Source organism: Gossypium hirsutum, chromosome D04 (assembly GCF_007990345.1).
Source record: "Gossypium hirsutum isolate 1008001.06 chromosome D04, Gossypium_hirsutum_v2.1, whole genome shotgun sequence".
NCBI classification, from domain to species: Eukaryota; Viridiplantae; Streptophyta; class Magnoliopsida; order Malvales; family Malvaceae; genus Gossypium; species Gossypium hirsutum.
In genome coordinates, this window is record NC_053440.1 from 10,857,401 (window position 1) to 10,881,058 (window position 23,658).

The 23,658-nt window shown below is 32.2% G+C and overlaps 2 protein-coding genes across 2 annotated transcripts; both read right to left on the reverse strand.

Moving 5' to 3' along the window:
- Positions 1-1,530: 1,530 nt before the first annotated feature.
- Positions 1,531-3,842, reverse strand: LOC107926018 (ABC transporter G family member 6). The gene has a single exon (XM_041091378.1). The coding sequence runs from the start codon at positions 3,840-3,842 to the stop codon at positions 1,596-1,598; it is 2,247 nt and encodes a 748-aa protein (XP_040947312.1). The 3' UTR covers positions 1,531-1,595.
- Positions 3,843-18,590: 14,748 nt separating this feature from the next.
- Positions 18,591-21,107, reverse strand: LOC107925986 (ABC transporter G family member 6). Its single transcript, XM_041091948.1, has one exon. It carries the CDS (start codon positions 20,989-20,991, stop codon positions 18,760-18,762), a length of 2,232 nt encoding a protein of 743 aa, XP_040947882.1. The 5' UTR covers positions 20,992-21,107; the 3' UTR covers positions 18,591-18,759.
- Positions 21,108-23,658: the final 2,551 nt, after the last annotated feature.

The window sequence follows — 23,658 nt, forward strand, 5'->3', positions numbered from 1 at the left end:
ATATGCAGAATGCTAAGCCTGTTAGTACTCCTTTAGCAACCCATTTCAGACTTTCATCGGCTTTGTCTCCACAATCAAATGATGAGATTGAGTACATGTCACATGTTCCATACTCTTGTGTAGTGGGATCTCTCATGTATGCTATGGTTTGTTCACATCCAGATTTATCATATGCAATCAGTGCAGTTAGCAGATACATGGCGAATCCCGGTAAAGAACATTGGAAAGCAGTTCAGTGGATTTTAAGATACTTATGATGTACTACTGATGTTTGCTTATAGTTTGGAAGAACTAGAGATGGAGTCATTGGGTATGTTGATACTGATTTTACTGGAGACCTTGATAGAAGAAGATCTCTCATAGGTTATGTCTTTACAATCGGAGGTTGTGAAATTAGTTGGAAAGCCACTTTGCAAACTATAGTTGCTTTGTCTACCACTGAAGCTGAGTACATGGTGATTACTAAGGCTTGTAAAGAAGCTATTGGGTTGAAGGGACTCTTTAGTGAACTGAATAAAGACCTTCAAATTAATACAGTATTTTGTGACAGTCAGAGTGTCATCTTCCTTAGAAAAGATCAAATGTTTCATGAGAGAACAAAACACATTGATGTTCGGTGTCATTTTGTTCGTGATATTATTGCTCGTGGTAATATTGTTGTGAGAAAAATTAGTACTAATGAAAATCCTGCAGATATGATGACTAAGTCACTTCCTATAACCAAGTTTGAGCATTACTTAGACTTGATTGATGTTCATTATTGAAATTAAACCCTTAAGGGGTTTTATAGAAGATGTGGAGAACTTATTCGTTGAGAGTTCACGATGAAGAACGTATTCATTGAGAATTCGTGTCCAGGTGGAGATTGTTAGAATTAAGTGACCCGAATCCTTATTTAAATAAAATATAGTGGTAAAATAAAATAAAAGTAAAATCCCTATAGAACTACACTTATTTTATTTTAGAATAAGGTTTTTTAAACTTTACTAAACTCCATCTATTTGATATTGATTAGAATAAGGTGTTTCAATCTTACTACACTCTTATTAGAATATGGTTTTACAATCTTATAAATAGATATAGTCTACTCCTCTTATAATTATTCGAATTCGACATAATGAATTATCTTCTCCTCTGCCAGTGATTTTTTCCCGAAAAGGTTTCCACGTAAAATTTGTGTGTTCCTTATTTTTCTCTCTTTTTTTTCTTTGCGATAAATTGTCATTACCGATGTTCTATTTTTACAAGGCCAAATAGAGAAACAAAAAACAATAAAAACTATATTTTAAGCTGGAATTTGGTTACCTACTTATCTAAAACAAAACCATACCATTAGTTTGCAAGAGAATAAAAATTAATTAAAAGCTCTAAGCTGTAACTAATTTTGTAACAATTAATCAAAAAAATAAATATTTAAGATATTGAACATGAATTATTCTCCAGATATGCTAAGGTTCTTCACTTCAGTCTAATCAACTAAGCTTTACCCATAGTAAATGAGAAATCCATTTGAACAAATTAATTGAACTCAAAAGAATAATAAACATACACACAGATTACAACAACATTTCTCTGTTTAAACTTACTGGGTTTTTTCAAGACCTCTTGTTTTTGCTTCCCAATAGCAAAGAGAAGTAAAACAAAATCCGAAACAAGAAACCCCATGCCACTGTAATCAACAAGCAATTCCATTTGCTTAAATCTGTAATCCCTTCTTGTTTGAGAATGTCCAAACCTGTTGTCATACATGTTGACCTTGTAATTCTCACCCCCAAACTCTTGCTTACTGATTGCAATAATCTCACTTTCATGGCGGAAGGGATTTCTCCAAGCGGTGAATTGTCAAATATTTGAATCCCTCTGACAAGGCACTTTGAAGGGTTTTCGAATTCGTTTCGTAAAACTGCTTCATATGGGTATTTCACAAGAGACAAGTAATGGAACCATATCCAGTAACCTGGGATTCGGTCGCGGTTGATGAAGAAGCCGCTGAAGAGTAAGAAATACGCTAAAATAGCGACCACGATCGTGTAGCCTAACATCACATGCGGGACGACACCCGAAAGGAATGTCACGAACGAACTTCCAGACCAAAAAGAAGCAAACATTATTAAGAAATAGAATAAGAATCCTGATAATCCACCATCCAGTCCTACTGCCCAGAATGTTGCCATTGCGAAAGCAAAGGAAAGGAAAATCAAGCCCGGCAACGCCACCAATGCATTTGATATAACATATGATAATCTCCTGTAAGCGTTGTAAGCCGTTTCTCTCATGAAAATATACCTTTCTTGGAGAAAAACCGGGAGAGCATCGGCACAAGTGTAATATGTTGTCGACATTGCGAATGCAAAAAACCCTAATCTTTCTTGAACCCCTTTTGGTGAATTATCAAGTTGCCAAAATACCGTTGCTAAAATGGACCCTGTCACTAAAACTGCTGCCAAACGAATTCCAAACAACTCCGGCATCCGTTTTGAATTTAGGATCGAACGCTTCGACAATACCACCATTTCTTTCCAAAATGGATTTGCAAACGTTGGAACCATGGAAGATGAATTGATATCATTTGTAGCACCTGAAACAAGTTTGCCTCGAGATATACTGGCGCTAATTGCTTCTTTTAATGACAAGCCGAGTTGATCCGGCTCGGAGTCTCTAGTATGCTTCATGCTTTGCCATGACTTGTTGAATTCAACCAAACTTTTTGTTCCTCCAGGAGATCCTTCGAGTTCTCGGATTAAGTCCAGAGCAAACTCCGTTTTGTTCTCGTTCCCGGGTATCGGATGCCCAAACTCGGAGAAATACAGCGGGAGATTCGTCGGTGAACCACTGTAAACAGTTTGTCCACGGGATAAAAATATCAATCGATCGAGCAATCCAAGAATTCGATAACTCGGCTGATGAATTGACATTACAACAATGCTTCCACTCTGAGCTATCCTCTGTAAAACCTTCACCACCATGAAAGCACTGGTTGAATCCAACCCAGATGTAGGCTCATCTAAGAAAAGAATAATGGGGTCATGAATTATATCGATTCCGATTGATACGCGACGACGCTCTCCACCGGAAACGCCACGATGACCTTCATCGCCGATAATAGTTTTGGCTGCATTTCTTAAGCCTAATTGATCGATCAAGACTTGAACTCGCATTTTCTTCTTAGATTTCGACAAAGTCCGAGGAAGGCGAAACTCAGCTGCGAACATTAAAGTTTCTTCGACAGTGAGCATTGGGAAAAGCAAATCATCTTGCATAACATAAGCTGAAATGACTTTCAACATTCGAGACTCCAAGGTTTCGCCATTTAAAGTAACGTTTCCTTTCAAACTCCCTTTAGCTATTCTGTTGGCTAAAGCATCAATTAGCGTCGATTTACCCGAACCACTCGCTCCGAGCACAGCCAGTATCTCACCGTCTCGAGCTTCACCGGAGATATCGTTAAGCAACATCTTGGTCCTCGTAAAATAACTATCTCCGGCGGCAAGTGGATTGCCAACGACAGCAGCATCTGCAGCGGCGCTTCCGCCACTCCATCTGAAGAAACCAGGCAGCGCCATTTTGCGAGGAACCTTTACACTATACGTAAGGTTGTCAAAGGAAAGTACAAATGGTATGGGGCGCGGCTCGGAGATGTCGACAAGGAGTTCATGGACGGAAGTTTGGTCGCCAGTGGCTTCTTTCCGTGTATCACCGGCGTGTTGAAGTAGTTGGCCAAGCGTCGATGAAGGTGCTGTGGCTGTTGAGAATTCGCCGGCTATAAGCTCCAATGAGTGTTGAAAATACGGGGTAGAAGAATCATTATTGGAGGATACGTTTTGGGCTACAATAGGAGACATGGCGGGTTTAACGTTTAAGACAAGAAGAATAATGGAGAGATGGATGTCTCTATATATTGGAATTTTATTAGTAAAATTTTCGATACCGTTTGATGGGACGGTAATAGAGCGGTCACCTAAATCTGAAATGAGGAGGTTCATGGAAGGAGAAGAATAGGACACGAGGGCGGTTTTGATTGAGTGGCACGTGGTGTAATAGGGGGTTTTGAGTTAGATGGTGATGGAAATGGAATGCGGCTAAAAATCTTTCAATTTTAAATGATAAAGGAATGAATCAATCAGTATGTCGTTTCAATTCTTTAGCTAACATAGTGGAAAATATTTCGCAACTCAATAAGGAAGATTCTGAGATCCTTCAAAATTAAAAATAAAAGGAAGGTTCTTAAATTCAGAACATTGGAAATTCTTTGGAAGATCAAACTTTGGAAAGTGGTTTTGGTGAATGATAAAGGCCAGCTGGTAATTTTAAATAGGATAAATTTATTTTTATTACTTTAATTAGAATAATTGTCCTTGAGGAATTGCACAGTGAATGAGTTGACCAAAACTCGAAATCTCCTTTTTTTCTTTATTTCCTTGAATGTAATTGTGGGTTACTTCTAATTTTCTTTCTTCTCCTTATGTTTCCTCGCTCTCCTTTTTACTAACCAAAAACCTAATTTATATAAAAATCCCAAACCTTTCATTACCATAGATGTGGATGGGTTTCGATTCACTTTTTTTAATGTGAATTTTCTTAAGTTCGAATTTCTTAGGCTTAGAATATCTCAGTTTAAATTTTTTCAAGCTCAAGCCCTTTCGAATTCGAAATTTTTGAGCTTAGATTTTTCAAATTTAGATTAGTTCAAGCCAAGTAAACTCTAACCGATTCAAATAATTTTGAATTTTTTAAATTGTAAATTTTGAATATAATAATTCAATTTTTTATATATTTGATAATATAATTCAAATTCCCCTTACAAAAATCATAAGTTATACGTTTAATAGGGATCATGGTAGATGGTACTATATTGATCGGTACATATTGATCTGTTCCTCATTCGATACCAAGTAATCTAAGTTCTATTACGGTCTAGATTTGGGTGTGTTTCCACCTCTTTGATGTGTTTTGATTCGTTTCAGTCGGTCGATATCGACTTGTATCAGTGCATGCTAGCTCAAACCGATTAGCACAAACTTTTGATATTTTAAACCTAACTTTTTTTTTGTTTGTCTTAAACAATTTAAAATTTTGCTGAACCCGGGACAAGTATAACTTTCGATATAATGCTTCAGATTAAAATTTGATTTCACATTTACTCATTAGGAACCCTATACTTTTTATTCCTAGTATAATTTCATGACAAGTTTTTATTTTATTCAATTTGGTCCCTAACGTAACAAAGTTAACAATCAAGCTTGTTAAGCTTTATAGTTTAGTGCTTTTCATAATCTAAGCTTAATTTCTATTAATTCCAAGTCTAATTCTTCAATTTCTCAACAAAGGTAACTTATCAAAATTTCACCAATTGAACAAATTGATACATGGGCTAGCTAAATCAAGCTCCCATGATCATAAATCTATATAAAAAAGTTAAAGAAAAATGGTTAGGGACTTACTTGAATTAAGCCTAATGACATCCAAAATCATCATCCACTATCCACCATTTAAAAATGGTTTATTAAAACTTTTTAGTCTTTTGGATAATTTCTATCTAAGTTCCCAAGCCTTTTTCTAATAAAAAATTTCTAGCGATTTATTTTTTTTACACTTTAGTCCCTAGGCCTTAATTAACCACATCTTTGGCTAAATTACTTAACCAAATTACAATACATCTATATACTAACTTCATCAATATCTCTATTTAAATTTACGAAATTGATTTATGGAAATGAGGTTCCGAAATCACATTTTCTAACACCATTGGAAACTGAGTTGCTACATCATCTCCTTCATTTCTTCTCATGTCGTCCAAAAGAAATAAAAAAAACAAATAAAAAACTATGCCATTTCTACATTCGACCATTTAAAAACCAAGATTTCAAGCTATTTTCTTTAATTTTTATATATTTATGATCATGGGAGCTTGATTTAGCTAGCCCATGTATCAGTTTGTTCAATTTTGAGTTTTAAAAAAGTTGTCATTAAAGAGAAATTGATGAGTTAGACTTGATTTTGATAGATATTAAGCTTAGATCATTAAAAGGACTAGAATGTAAAACTAATTTAACTTGCTAGTTAACTTTGTAACATTAGGGACCAAATTAAACAAATTGAAAACCTACCATGAGATTGTGTTATAAATATAAAATATGAGTTCCCTAATGAAATAATGTTAAATTGGATTTTGATTAGAAGCTAGATACCGAAAGATATGTTTATACCCAGTTTAGGGTCTAAATTGAATAAAATGCAAAGTATGCTTGACCTTATCATTGAATGTGATTTGGATGAATTTTGATATTGTTCCTTTTTTAATTATCGATCGCAGCTAAAGACGACATTGGGCCATCGAAAGGGAAAGGAAAAGCGAGAGTTGTTAACGAGTGACGTGGGATTTCGGTTTGTGCTTTTATTATTCGAGATCAATCTATTTATTTGCATATACATGTCATATTGCATGATTAAGTATCGAGGTGAGTTAATAATGGTCTTATGGATTGATTTTCTATGATTGATATTGAATATCAAGATAGTTGACTGCATTGAATAAAATGGAAATTAGTATAATTTGCTGGAAAATATAGACATCACATATATAATAAGGGTAATTACATGTTATTATTTACTATCATAATAGGTTAGCCAAAAGTGATCTAATTTGTTAAGGTTTATTGGGCTTTAATTATTAAATAAAGTATAGGTCAAATATGTGTAGATACTCTAGTAACTAATTCTTAATTGATGATGGGCTGGTTAGAAATTAGGGTTAATGTGCCAAAGTTATATATATTAGGGTTATGGTCCCCAAATTACACATAAGGTAACTTTCTAATATCCCATCTTTGGAAAAGAGAGAGTCACCTTCTCTAGATTACATGTGTGCTAATTTGGAAGATCAAAACCCCAAGATCCGTAGATTTCAAGAAATCGATAAATTCAGGTACGCTTCCACATCTAGTTTTGTTCTTGATTTATTTTTGATGATTTGACATGACACATCCTGGTTCACAGTTCTAATTTTATATTAGATATTATTTATGGTTCTAACAAGTGGTATCTGTGTAACACCCCAAATCCAGCCTAAACGTTATGGCCGTATCTGGCAATGTCACATGATAGTGTTTTTGAAACCTTGTTGTTACGATGAAAACATTCTATGTTATTATCTTTAGTAAACCTTTGTTAGAACTTAGGAAGTCGTCTTTATTCATTTAAAATTTTTTTTGAAACATCCCTCGTTGCGGAAGCTTTAATAAAATAGTCTAAATGATCATACGTTTAGAAAATACTTTAACTTTTTGAAAACCGAATTTCCTATGACTAGTAGGTATACATCCATAAAGTAAAATAAATAAATAAAAACTCAAATTTAAAAGCAAAGTCCCAGAGGGTCCTTAAATTACAACTCAAATAATCAATAATAATCAAATAATAAATTGTAAATTGAAAACCATGAAGTCCAAAAATTATTGTGGTCACCGCTGAGTCCTCCGTCACACTGATCCGTCTAATTCTAGGGATTACCTGTGCACATTAAACAAAAAGGGTGAGTTTACGTAAACTCAGTGTGTAATCCCGCAGAAACAAACAAACAATCAGTGTTCACAGTGCACAGTTGAACAGTCTTGGGCCTAAGCCCTTTTCAGTATCAATGATAGTTTGGGTCTTATCCCATCTCAGTATAGTGTAAAAAATGCAGTAGGGCCTTAGCCCATAACAGTATCAATAGCAGTAACAGTTATGCAGTAGTAAAATCCTACCTAACCAGCCTCTACACACCATCTCCGTCCAACCCTACAGTCCATGTGGGGATATAATCAACCCATCCATCCCTACACTCCAAGTAGTACCGAATGTGGCACAAAACAGTAGTTTGTAGTTGAGCTGCCAGTAAATTAGGCTTAAAACCTTTCAGTACACTTCCTCTGAATAACAACCCCCAACCCAATGCAATGCAACATACCATGGATGATATGCTATTATGCAATTTCAGTACATATATTCAGTTCAGATATTAACATGCTCAGTACAGATATCATTCAGTCAATTTCACACATTTAGGGGTCTAAGTAGCGCTTGCCGACCTTACAGTAGGTTCACAGTCGACTTGGGCGACCCGTACAACCTTAGAAATATTTCGGTAAAAATAGGCCCACATGCCCGTGTGTGTCTGTGTGGGTCCGCACGCTTGTGTGGCCCACTCAGCCCAAATTGGCCTTGGCCGTGTGATCCATTTTTAATGTAACCCATGCTAGCTAAATATTCATATATGTTTTCACTATTTACTTATATGTTCATTCAAAGCTGTCTACTTGAGTCATTGTCACTAAATTATTTATATCTTGAGCTACAGAATTCTAAATTAATATCCGATTGATGTTTTCAAAACTAGACTCAAATACCTTTCTACCATAAAATTTTTAGAATTTATAGCTTATCAAATAAGTACAGTAAAATCTTCAAAATTATCCCTATTCTGCTGTTTGACAACTTCAACTTTTCCTTACTAAAAATTATTTATCTCTTAGTACGAAATTTGGATGATGTTTCCATTTATTTCTCCTAAAAATAGACTTATTAAGGATTTAAACATATAAATTTAATCACCTAAATATTGTTTTACAACTTTTGATGATTTTCCAAAGTCAGAATAGGGGAACCTGAAATCATTCTGACCTTGTCTCAGAAAATTTATTATATCTCATAATTTACAATTCAATTGCTTACACTGTTTCTTCCATGAAAAACTAAACTATATAAAATTTAATTTCATATTTTATTCAACCTCTAACTCAATTTCCATTATTTTTGATGATTTTTCAAAGTTAGACTACTGCTGCTGTCCAAAACTATTTTAGTGCAAAATGTTGATTTCCAAGTTTATAACACCCTTATTTCCTTTCTCTACAAATTTTTTCACATCATTTTTTCTTATTTCTCTTATTACTCGACAGTAAGCAATTTCAACTTTTTACCAAATCTCGCTTTTTGAGTTTCGAGTACACACCTAATATCGATTCGCTGTGTAAAGTAACCCGAGCCTTCAAAAACCTATATTTGACCAATATGTCCCTTAATTAATCACTTGATTCGTCAATCAAACCAAATATCCTCAACATAAAACTCGAGAAACTAAACCAACGACGATTTGAAAACTTACCGCGACGAAACTGATAACCAGTCGTCTCCACACACTGGAATATCCGCTTAAAACCTTTGAACAACACCTAAACGAGAGTAAAACGAACTCTTTGTTAATTGCCTAACCGAAATACGATAACTAAGGGAAAAAATTTCACTTACCAAAATTGATGAAGTTGAAAGTTGCACCCAAAGGGATGAGTCGTAAAAAATACAGAAGTGAAAAGAGAGGGGAAAGAGAAGAAACAAGATTCGGCCAAAAGGGAACAAAAACTAAAAGTGAACAAGAAAAGAGAAGACACAGGGACTCGAACATAACTTCTCCCCAATTATCTCCTAAAAACACTCCCTATTAACCCACTAAACCACAACTACTTAGCAGTCCAGTTTAATTTGAACTCCACCATGCCACATGTCCCAAACAAAAATTGATTCCCCTGCTTGCACAAAGACTCGAACACATGACCTCCTACACACTACCACTCCACTTAACTACTAGACCAACAGACCCATTCTAATAAATTTTTACCAATAATCAAATAAAAGCCTACTGAACAAGAGTAAAGTTTAATTAATTCAAAATACCAAAATTTGCCTAAGCGAAGGCTTGAACTTGGGACCTCCCAAATACTCTCAGAACACATAACCACTAAAGCTGACAGATTGTATTATATTTTCACAATAACGAAATTAGAAATTTTGGGGGCGTTACAATCTAAGCCTCGTGATATCGAATGATTGAGAATGAATTAATATTTTATTATTTTAAATTAATTCGTACTTGAGATTTTATAGATTTGATATTACTAAATCTTTTGGATTTATGAAGTTTTAGGGTTTTAATTTTTAATTTTGTCGATTTTCTACTATTATGCTAAATTAATTGAAGCATTTATATTTAATCGACTGATAAAAATTGATTTGTGTGATTTTTCCTTTTCTGGTCATATTCAAGTTTACCCATGAGTTTCAGTGATTTGGATACTGTAATTTGTTTTTTTGTTTATGATAAAAACTTTGGATATTGCATCATTAATTCATATACTTTCAGGGTTATTATTTTTATAAATCTTGGTTAAAGTCATTATTAGATTAAAGTTACAGACTTACAACTTTTTGCAATTGAAGAATTCCAATTGGGTTGTATAATTGGTTTTGAAAGTTAATTCACTTGATAATCGAATAAATGAATGTTGTTAAGATTTTTTTTCTTTTCTTTTTGCACTATTTGTTTTAAATTTTCTGTTTGTGGTTGAATGTATATGGAATTATCATCTTTGGTCTTTATTCATGATGAATTATATTCACGATTGAATTCCATTAATATATTCGAATGATTTCTTTTGGTTTCTGTTATAATTATTTTATATAAGTTTTAGTCCGTATGGAACCTGACTAAAATTAAAATATTTGAGATTTTTTAATATGGTGGCTATGAATTTTCATAAGTAGTTGCACATATGAAGGCTTCTACACAATTTGGGATTCATTTTATATTTGGTGGTTATGGATTTTTTTAAGTACTTGTGCATATAAAGAAGTTCTATGATATGTCTTTAGATATGAATATAAATTTGAGTTTACATGAAATAGTAAGGCAAGCCAATATTATTTTTCTATTATTATAATTGTGTATATATATTATATGCATATCAATGATTTTGAGGATTAATGCATGATTATATTTTGCATGAATAGGTATTTATAACCATTATTCAATAAGATATCTTTTATAGTTTAATTGGTGAACTTAAGTTTTGATGGATATCGTTGAAGTTGTTAAATTTTTTTGTTATGGTTCTATATTCAATTTTATGGGTGCTTTGGTGCAAATTCATGTAAACTACATACATGTTTAAATAATTTGGTTTTAAGTTTGGTTCTATAATATTAGGTTTTGGCATCTTATGGTTTCAAATATTTGGTTAAATTATGATGATATGGTTTATTATATGAATTGTGAGATATGCCAACTATTATGATTTTGTTTTTGAGATTTATTGGTTTGAAACTATCTTTCAAGTATTCATGTGAATCTCTGTTTAATCATAAATACAACTTTGGATTTACATGGTATATTCAGGGTAAGTTTTTCTATTTGATTTTGAATATATGTATATGTGTGAATTGCTTTGGTGTTTTTGTCTATGCCAAAATTATGAATACATGTGCTTGTTAATTATTTGGCTTTGAACCACTACATTATTTCTGTTTACTTTTGATATATATGGTTTTGGAACAAAAAAAAAAGAGAGTCAGATTAAGGTTTTCAGTTTTTTATTGCATTATTAAGACATTATTTTGGGTTATTTTGGAATCTATAAAGCAATAAAAAAATAGTTTCGACCTTTGAATATTGCGTAAATTTTAAATTTGAATATTGGTATCTTTATATATATTTTAATATAACTTAATTGAAAAAATAAGTTGCCAAAGTGATCTCTGTTATTGAAATTATTTTGTTTTAAAAATATAAAAGGTTGTATGCATGTAACTTAAGCTACGTTAATATTGATCGGCCCAAAGGAAGGTTAATAATATTACATGTGGAACTGTGGTAATAAACATGTGATGATTATTCAGTTTTACATGTGAATAATAAATTGACCCAAAGGAAGATTTATTATTCAACATGTTCTTATTGTCAGTGTTTGATTAGTACACCAAGATATCACTTACAAGTTAATATTTTGGCCAAAGATAAAATATTAATGGAGTGTTCGATATCTTGATATAGATTTTCCTTTATTCAAATTATTTTGGCTTAAATTTAAATCTTATGTGAGGTTATTGTGATATATTCAACTATTATTATATTTGCCAACATGATTGTATGTTGTTTTGGGATAAATATATATATATATATACATATATATACTATTATCTTTTAATTTGATTGAAAGATGAAATTAAGAAAAATATTTTGAAACAAATAAATTCATATTTTGGATTTGATTTTTAATTAATGATGTCTAATATTTTAAATAGATTAGTTGAAACAAAATGTCGCTAAAGTGACCTCTTTTGCTTAGATTAGTTTATTTAAAATATTAAGATGATTACATGTTTTTATGATTCATGCATTTATTAATTGACCCAAAGGTAAGTTAATATTCAACAGAATTTCAACGACAGCTATGGTTATAAATGTGTGACAATTATAAAATACTTTATGTAAACAATATGTTAGTCCAAAAATTAATTCATTGTTTGACATAATTTATTGTCAATGTTTGATTGCTACAACAAGAGTACCGCTTACTGTTAATATTACTGTCTAAAGACTTGATATTAATGTTGTTTTTGGTATCTTGAGATGTGATTAGTCATTATTTTGAATTTATTATTTACTAATGAATATTGATGTTATTTATTTATTTATCTATTTTGTTCTAGATTCAACTAGTTTATCTTTTACTGCCACAATATTAGCTAATATAAATTCTATACCCATGTTTAATGAGACTAATTTTAAAGAATGGAAAAGACATTTATAATGCTTGACTGTATGGATATAGACCTTTCACTAAGGGAAGAACAACCTGCACCTCTCACTGCGGAAAGCACCTTTGATATTAAGAGGGATTTTGAGAGGTGGAATTGTTCAAATCGCATGAGTCTAATGATCATGAAACACGGCATTCCAGAAACCTTTATGAGCAGAGAATCTGAAGAGATTACTTAGGTCAAAGGTTTCCTTGACGAAATTGAGAAAAGTTTTGCTAAAAACGATAAGGTTGAGATGACATCACTTTGACTTCTTTGATGTCTATAAAGTATAAGGGTCAAGTAAATTCTGAACGATCTAGGGGCAATAAGTTTTATGATTCCACAATTAGGAATATTTTTGAGACGAGAACTGCAACATTTTTTGAGGATGTTGAGTTTGGAGGGAGAAATAAGATTAGAGACATTGCTTTTGACGAGGAATTAGATTCTAACTTAGTTCCTACTATCACTTTTGGCGATGCTCAGGTTCTCATACCTATCATTGATCAAGAAGTGAATCTAGAACCTCAACAAGACAATGTTGAACAAATCCCTATTCAAGATGATGTAATTGTTCCAGTAAAACAAATTCAACAACCTTAAGAATGAATGCCATTAAAAGGTCCACTAGAGAAAGGATTATAATGGCTTTAGTGGAATATTTTGACCTTAAGCTGTATCAGATGAATATTAAGTTAATGGTTTCTCAATGGTAACATTTATCATTCATTTATATGGTGCAACTAGAAAGCTTTGTGTCATGATGCGAAGTTAATGGTTTTCAAATTAAAGAATTCCATCCATGGGATTAAGCAGACTTCTTGTCAATAGTATTACAAAATTTACCAAATGATTGTCTCATTCAGTTTAGAGATGAATTTGGTCGATAATTGTATATACCACAAGTTCAGTGGGAGGAAGGTTCTATATTTGGTTTTATATGTTAATGACATACTGCTTGTCAATAATAAGTATAGTCTTAATAAATGCCCTAAGAATGATTTTGAGATTACAGAAATGCATAAGATTTTTTTTTTTTTACAATTTAGCAATGGGAAGTCTAATGTATGTTCAGGTTTGTATACATTGGAATATTGTGTATACTGTAGGGATGTTAGAGAGATATTTAAGAAATCCTGCTCTGAACCATTGGATAGCATCCAAGAGGGTTATAAGATATTTTCAAAGAATAAAAGATTACATGCTCACATATTAGAGGTCTGGTTAGTTAGAGATCATTAGGTATACAGACTTCGATTTTGATGGAATATTGATGGAAAATTTTGTCACTAGGGTGCAAATTGTGACAATAATTGGTAGTCATTTATTCCAATAACAACTGGAGCACATCAAAGTCAAAGCATATTAGGACAAACTCCATAATTGTGGATCCGCTTACTAAGGGACTACACCCAAGGTTTTTCATGAACACATAGCTCATATGGGTGTAATGTCATTTAAGGATATTTGTTTTTAGTGGGAGTTTGTACTTTTAAATGCTTTTATGTTGTAGACACATTTTTAGTTATTTCAGTTTACAAATATTAATTTTATTTTTTGCAGAAATAAATTTTATTTGGTTTATTCACACTCTGATTTTGGTAATATTTGATCTCACTAAGGTTTAAGGAGGACTAGTTGGAAATAGACATCTTTAGATCATATTGCACGTAATTTTCATGCTACACATCCATACTTGATCTATGTCATTTGGTTGTCTTAATATACGTGATCAGGGATGGATTTAGTTACGATATATGTAATGAAAGTCGTCTTGGTTCTATGTTAACATGATTAATGGATGAGATTGTTCGGGATACCTTTTGGATATGATAGTAAAATTTTGAGCTTATAAGGTTATATAATGGCATGTTATTATAGAGTAATTAGTGTATATATATGGTCCAATTGGGAGATAGTTGGAAAGTATGGACATCACATATATAATAAGGGTAATTACATGTTATTATTTACTATCATAATAGGTTAGCCCAAATTAAAAGTGATCTAATTTGGTTAAGGTTTATTGGGCTTTATTTTTTAAATAATAGTAAAATTTTGAACTTATAAGGTTATATAATGACATGTAATTATAGAGTAATTAGTGTATATATATGGTCCAAGTGGGAGATTGTTGGAAAGTATGGACATCACATATATAATAAGGGTAATTACATGTTATTATTTACTATCATAATAGGTTAGCCCAAATTAAAAGTGATCTAATTTGATTAAGGTTTATTGGGCTTTAATTATTAAATAAAGTATGGGTCAAATATGTGTATATACTCTAGTAACTAATTTCTAATTGGTGATGGGTTGATTAGAAATTATGAATAATGTGCCAAAGTTATATATATTAGGGTTACACACAAGATAACTTTTCTAATATTCTATTTTTAGAAAAGAGAGAGTCACATTCTCTAGATTACTTGTGTGATAATTTGGAAGATCAAAACCTCAAGATCTGTAGATTTCAAGAAATCGATGAATTTATGTACGATTCCTCATCTAGTTTTGTTCTTGACTTATTATTGATGATTTGACATGATAGATCCTAATTTACAGTTTTAATTTTATATTAGATATTATTTACGGTTCTAACATAATTTACTAGGGACATGATGTGTATTATGAGAATGGATTGAAATATGTTATATGATATTCAATGTTTTTGTGTCGAAAATGAATTTAAATGAGATTGCTCTCCCTATAAATAGATGGCACAGTAGGGCTATTTAAACAACTTTTAGATATCATTATTCTCTCGAAAATAGAAAGACTTTTATTCTCTAAAAATAAATATATTTTCTGGTATAACAATTCTACCGGTTTCTAATTGAGAAGAGAATTTTCTTTTTCACCCCAAAGAAAGAAAACTATTTATAGTTTTGTGTTTGATTTGAATAGTTCAAGCCCACACTCGAAGTAGTTCGTGGTATGAAAATAAAGAATAAGTTCATTTGGTTGAAAGTCGGAACGACAAGGATCCATCTATCCGAACACACAGGTGCAAAATTGATCTGGGGTTTATTACTATAAATATCATAAACCGGATCGATTTTCAAAATTTTTTATTTTTCACCATGAATGAAAACCGTTTTTGAACTGGATTTTTTCTAATATAATAATCATATATATTTATTTATAGTTACAAAATATATTATTATATTATGTAATACTATATCATGTGTTATACTAGTAATACATAATATATTAACTATTATATATCTTTTTTGTTGCAGGTTATTCGAGAGGCTCCTCTTTTTCTTTTTTCACTTTGTTTACTATTTATGGATTTTTTTTTTGTTTGGATTTTGAATGGGTATACTTTTGTTCCGATTTTTGGGGTAGTGTGGAGGTGTTGGGTTTCCAAGAGTGGTGTGAGAAAGATTAATGGAAGGTCTTGAGTGGTGATGATAATGCTTCTGTTCAGAGAAGGGGCACTCGAGACTCGAGAGGGGAGTGTTGTGCTAGTGATAGGTGTGAGGGCGAAGGTAGACAATGGTGCTTGATGGTGGTTCCTCAAGAGTGAGAGAGAAGGTTAGGTAGGGTGGTCCAGTGAGCTCTTTGGAGTTGTTGGAGGAAGATCAAGCGACGACGATGGCAAGGTGGCTAGGGTTTGAACAAAGGAGAGGAGAAGAGAGGAGAAAAAGGTCTTATATTTATATCTCTTATATTAACACACACACACAAAAAAAGAGAGTAAATTTTTAGGTGGATATTTCGTGGCATTAATAAAAGATTTTTTACTTCAACGTTAGCAATTTTAAGTCCATGTCATCATCCTGTTTTACACTTAATGCCTTAATGACTAGAAAAATTGAATTCAAATACTCTTGTGATTAAATCATAATTTTACATAGTTGAGTGACCAAAACAAAAAGAAACTAAAAATTTAATAACTAATTAAATACTTTACCCATTATTATATTATGTAAACGTTGTATCATATAATATATAATATGTTAAAAGTTTATTTACTTATGTAATACTATATCTTTTACTATAATCTATAATATATTAATAATTTTAATAATAGTTATATATTATATTATTATATTATGTAGTATATCATTTGCTAGAGTTACGATTAAAACAACTTAATTGATCGAATTGAGTCAATTCTAAAATTTGATCAAATCAAGTTTGGTTAAGTTGGTTTTGATTTTGGGTTGATTAAGCTATTTATACAAGAATCCAAATCCAAATTATTATCAAGTCTAAATATAAAGCCCAAACCCAAATAAAAATAACACATTATTTAAAACCTAAACCTAAAATACAATTTTACCCAACCTAAATCCATAAATATTAAATAAATAAATATATAAAATTAACCTATATTCAATGGAAGAAAGGAGGGCTACTAGTTTCGTACATACACAATATGAGGATGTTCTACTTTAAAAACAGTTTTTTTTATACATTTTCTTAAAAGATCCATAAATATGGATGTTACTCTTACTTGCAACTTTGGGAATTAAGGATGGCTTAGTTTTTATATAATTGTATAAAAATTGAATTGATATATTTATATGAATTTAAGAATATTTTTTTATTAATATATTTTATTTGGATGTTTTTTTTACTTTTATTGTTAAACAATTTTTAAAATTTTTAATTTATATGATTTTAGATAGTTTTTATTAAAAAATATGATTTAAAATATGTTAATAGTTGAGTGAATAATGATGATGCAACTGCTGTATTTCAAAGAAATTTCTTGTTTGAGAAACAGTTGAGAGAGTAATCCCAAAGTATGAGTGAAGATTTAAAAACAAAAAAGTGTGAAAACTCTAAGAAACAGGTAGCTTATTACTTTGTGTGTATAAACAAATGATAAAGTTAGGCTACCAAACTTAAATGAATGAATCATTCAAATATCTAAATTCAGAACCGCATGAAATGGTTCTTTTATCTAAGCCTGAAAATTTAAGTTTGAGAAAATGAAAAGTCAAATTTGGTTACATAAATGAACTTACAATTTCTTCCTAGTTAAGGTATAAATTACATCCAAATTTACTAAATTATTAGTAAGTTTATATTTTAGCCATTCAATTTTAAAAAGTTGTAAAATGATTATTGAATTATTTAAAAAAAATTTATTTAAATCATTGGCTGTTAAAATCGTTGTTATATGGTCTTCTCTTTTGTACGGTGTGCACCAATTGAAAGCTCTACTTTTTCTTCTCTTCTACAAATCAATTTTTTTTTCATGAAATAACTTTGAATATTATGAACCTACAAACTAAAATCCAAATAACTTTCTTCTCCGATCTTTAATATTGACCACTAGATCGACTTGGATCTAAGGTATATTCTTTTACTCGTTGATAGGTACTAATCCACCATATTGATTGTTTAATCATCACTTGGAGCTTGCCAACTAAATTTTTTTTAAAAAGAAACTTAACAACTCAATAACTTAAATAAAATTTTTTAAATAATTCAGTAACTTAAATGAAGGCTTTCGAATAGTTTAATGACTAATTTATAACTTTTTAAAATTGAGTAATCAAAATATAGATTTACTAATAAATTAATTGTAAGTTTGTTAGTGTTGATTTACATCATATGATTGTTATCATGTCCGTTTGTAGTTTTTCAAAAGCTATTCTAACTGTTGAGTTGGAGCCTCTAGATAGACTCAATTCTTGTTCAAAATCGAATTTAAATTCATCATTCACCATATTAAAAAGGAAAAAAAAGAAAGAATCAAATATTACTTTTCACCAAATAGTTCTTTTTTTTAAAAAAAGAAGCAAAACGTTCAACAATCAAAGTGAAAATATATTGTAAGCTGGAACTTGGTTACCTACTTATATCTAAAGCAAAAGCCACGCAAAAAGCAACATTATATATATATATATATAAAGAATAACAGTTTAAAACAAAATCGTAGCATTAGTTTGCAAGAGAATACAAATGAATTAAAAGTTGTAAGTTGTAACAATTAATCAAAAAAATAACGATTTAAGAAATGGAACATGAATTATTTTCCAGATATGAAAAGGTTTTGCACTTCAATCTAAGCTTTACCAACAGTAAAAATCAAATACAATAAAGATGCACACAAATTACAGCAACATTTTTCTGCTAAATCCCAACCTTAAACTTGTTAAAAACAATCATCCGGGTTTTTCATGATCTTTTGTTTTTGCTTCCCAATAACAAAGAGAAGTAAAACAAAATCCGAAACAAGAAACCCCAAGCCACTGTAATCAACAAGCAATTCCATTTGCTTAAATCTGTAATCCCTTCTTGCTTCAGAATATCCAACCCCGTTGTCATACAGGTTGAGCTTGTAATTCTCATTCCCAAAGTGTTGCTTAATGACTGCAGTAACCTCACTTTCATGGCGGGAGGGACTGCTCCAAGTGGTGAATTGTCAAATATTTGAATCCCTCTCACGAAGCACTTTGCTGGGTTTTCAAATTCATTTTGTAAGACTGCTTCATATGGGTATTTCACAAGGGATAAGTAATGGAACCATATCCAGTAACCCGGGATTCTGTCACGATTGATGAAGAAGCCGCTAAAGAGTAAGAAATATGCTAGAACAGCGACGACTATGGTGTAGCCTAACATCACATGCGGGACGACACCCGAAAGGAATGTCACGAATGAACTTCCGGACCAAAACGAAGCAAACATAATTAGGAAATAGAATAAGAATCCTGATAATCCACCGTCTAGCCCTACTGCCCAAAATGTTGTCATGGAGAAAGCAAACGAGAGCAAAATCAAGCCCGGTAACGTCACTAAAGCATTTGATATGACGTATGATAATCTCCTGTAAGCGTTGTAAGCAGTTTCTCTCATGAAAATGTACCTTTCTTGGAGAAAAACTGGAAGAGCATCGGCACAAGTGTAATATGTTGTCGACATTGCGAATGCGAAAAACCCTAGTCTTTCTTGCACCCCTTTTGGTGAATTATCAAGTTGCCAAAATACTGTCGCTAAAATGAACCCTGTCACTAGAACTGCTGCCAAACGAATTCCGAACAACTCCGGCATCCGTCTTAAATTTAGGATGGATCGATTTGACAGTACCACCATTTCTTTCCAAAATGGATTTGCAAATGTTGGAACCATGGAAGTTGAATTGACATCATTTGTAGCACCTGGGACGAGTTTACCTCGAGATATACTCGCGCTAATTGCTTCTTTTAGCGATAAACCGACTCGATCTGGCTCGGTGTCTCTAGTATGCTTCATGCTTTGCCATGACTTGTTGAATTCGACCAAACTTTTTGTTCCTCCAGGAGATCCTTCGAGTTCTCGGATTAAGTCCAGGGCAAACTCCGTTTTGTTCTCGTTCTCGGGTATTGGATACCCGAACTCCGAGAAATACAGCGGGAGAGTCTTCGGTGAACCACTGTAAACTGTTTGTCCACGAGACAAAAATATCAATCGGTCAAGCAATCCGAGAATACGATAACTTGGCTGATGAACTGACATTACAACACTGCTTCCACTCTGAGCTATCCTCTGTAAAACCTTCACCACCATGAAAGCACTGGTTGAATCCAGTCCTGATGTAGGCTCATCCAAGAAAAGAATAATGGGGTCATGAATTATATCGATTCCGATGGATACACGACGACGCTCTCCACCGGAAACACCACGATGACCTTCATTACCGATTACAGTTTTCGCTGCATTTCTTAAGCCTAATTGATCGATCAAGGCTTGAACTCTCATTTTCTTCTTAGATTTCGACAAAGTCCGAGGAAGGCGAAACTCAGCTGCGAACATTAAGGTTTCTTCGACGGTAAGCATTGGGAAAAGCAAATCATCTTGCATAACGTAAGCTGAAATGACTTTCAACATTCGAGACTCCAAAGCTTCGCCATTTAAAGTAATGTTTCCTTTCAAACTCCCTTTAGCTATTCTATTGGCTAAAGCATCGATCAGCGTCGACTTACCTGAACCACTCGCTCCAAGCACAGCGAGTATCTCACCGTCTCGAGCCTCACCGGAGATATCATTAAGCAACGTCTTGGTCCTCGTAAAATAACTATCTCGGGCAAGTGGATTGTCGACGATAGCGGCATCTGCAGCGGCGCTTCCACCCCTCCGTCTGAAGAAACCAGGCAACGTCATTTTGCGAGGAACCTTTACACTATAAGTAAGGTTGTTAAAGGAAAGCACAAAGGGTATGGGGCGCGGCTCGGTGACGTCGACGAGGACTTCATGAACAGGAGTTTCGTCGCCGGTGGCTTCTTTTCTTGTATCACCAACGTGTTTAAGTAGTTGGCCGAGCGTTGGGGAAGCTCCTGTGGCTGTTGAGAGTTCGCCGGCAATAAGCTCCAATGAGTGTTGAAAATACTGAGAAGGACTATTACGATGATGATTATTATCCGACGACATATTTTGGGGACAATAGGAGAGATGGGGCGGGTTATGTTAACCCCCTTTCGTCGGGAAATGTCAGAAAATGGGGTGTTTTCAAAGTGAAGGGAAAAAGGGTGTTGTGATTTTGAACATTTCAAGGTTTAGAGAAATCTATATATAGGGTAGGAGTGAAAGTAATGGTTTAATTTTATGTAATTTAATATGTTTGATTTTTTGACAGTTATTATTGAGAGGTAAGGTTACCTAAATCATCTAATATGAAATCTATACGCCTTTGTGTTTCTTAGAAGGAAGAAAGCTGGGTACGTGTTCGGCCGTGATTGATTACGATAGATAGCTGATAAACACGTGACGTCGAGGTGGTTTTGTTTCAGTGGCCGGGGAATTAGGTTGGGTGTTGATCTACTGTGGCGTAAGCTCTGAATAGTCCACAGGGATGGCTAAATATTAATGCGTTAAGGGTTGAAACTTGAATCCAATTTTGGTTTCCCCTGGGATTTGTTATCATGTGCTTCACACGTAAATCCTTATGTCTTTGGTCATTTGTGTTTTTATTCTCATCATTCCAAAATCTTTGTTAATTTAGTCACGCTGTAAAGCCTCCTAACATGGAAACTTCTTATTTTTGGTCCTTTAAAATTTATCAAAAATTGATAGAATTGCTCTTTTAACTCCTCGAAAATGATAAAATTTTGATTTAGTCCTTCAAAATTAAAAAGATGTGAGGTATTAAAATGGTAAAAAAAAATGTTTTTTAACTCTCATAAAAACATACAATTTAATTTTGCTCAAAAGAAAAAAAATCTAACTTCACCCTTGACTCTTCAAAAACTTATAAATTTAATCATTGTTAAGTCTTTAATGAAATGTTTACATGACTTTTTTATTAGTTCAATAAATGATTTAGCTTTCAATGTTTACACATTATGTCAATTTGGTTTTGATCCTAAAAAATTTCAACAAATTAAGTACTCAATGTTTACAAATTCTAAAATTTGGTCTTGATTCTAAAAATTATCTCTTATTGTTTACTCATACGGCCAATTCTCTTTGTAATAGTCCCCATTTGTCTACCAAAATTTGGATGTTATAAAGAAGTAGATGTTATACATCTATAAGGATCATACTTAAATTTTATTTAATTGTCAAATTAAAAAATATAATGTATTTAATAATAACATTAATTGGTAAGATTTAGATCAGATCTTTAATGAAATTTACAATTTTCGTTCTGTTTATTCAAAATTACTTTCATTTAATAAAATATAATCAATATATTTTTATGTAAAATCTAAATATTTATTAAAATAATATCTTAACTAAAAGTTATGATTCTTATTTCATTTAGGAGTAAAACTAATTTTTATTAAAATTTAAGACAAGAGGTTGTAATAGGGAATTAATTTTGTTATAAAAAGAAAAAATAAAACATAAAAAACCTATTCTACAACAAACTTGATGGTTATAATGAAATGCTATTATAAAGGCTCACAATTATAGAGACAACTTACTATATTTTCTTTCTTTGTCGTTTCTTTTTCTAGTTTTATTCTTATTTTATTTCTTTTTCTTTTTTTTTTCGAAAATGGTGATGGCATCATTGTCGTCACCTGTTGCTATTACCAAAGGCTTTCTCCAATCAAAATCTATAGTGATTTTGAATCATAGGCAAAAATTGATTGATTTTATTAATTTGTTCAATCACCTATTTATACATAGAGATGTGAAAGCAAATAACAAAGATAATTCTATGATAAAAGGAAATTTAAATAACAAGATTTCAAATTTTAAATATATGGATAAAGTAAACTTAAAATAAAGGATATAATAAATTTAAATTTTAACTAAACTAAAGACTTGTTCTTCAGTATATCTTCAATACACCCTCCTCAAGTTAAGAGATGAGCAACACCATTTTGGAAACAAGATAGTGAAAAGAATTGTGTGGAAGGGCTTTGGTAAAAAGCATCAATAAGTTGATATGCAGTTCGAAAGTGGACAACTTCAAGAGTTTGACACTTAATATGATTACGAACAAAAAGAAAATCAACTTCCAAATGTTTCATCTTGCTATGGAGAACTGGATGCTAGGATCGAAAAGTAGCATCAAGATTATCTAAGAAAATTTTTGGGAGGCTGAGCAAGAAGAACTTGCACCTACAAAGTCTTAGTTGCAGCATTGATAATAACATGATATTTTGCTTTAGTTGTTGATCGAGCCATTGTTGATTGTTTATCAGAGGATCAAATTATAGGATTGAGACTAAAATAAAATATATAGCTAGTGGTAGACACCTTATCACTATGATATGTTGTCCAATCTGCATCAGAATATACATAGAGGTTAGGATCAATATAACGCAAAATATGGAGGCCATGATTAGTAGTATGCTTTAAGTAACAAAGCACTTATTTCACAACTTTCTAGTGAGTAATAGAAGGGATATGCATGAATTGAAATAGTTTGTTAACAACAAAACTTATGTTTGGGAGAGTAAAAGAAAATTATTGAAGTTTACTAACACTCAGTGAAATTCAATGGCATCAGCAAGATGACTACCATCATTAAGAACAAGAAAAGCTATCGAACTTAGCAAAATGGGCACACCTTAATTGTCATGCATTTTAGTTTCATGACGAAGTTCATGAATATACTTGGCTTGAGTGAGAAAAGCCTATATG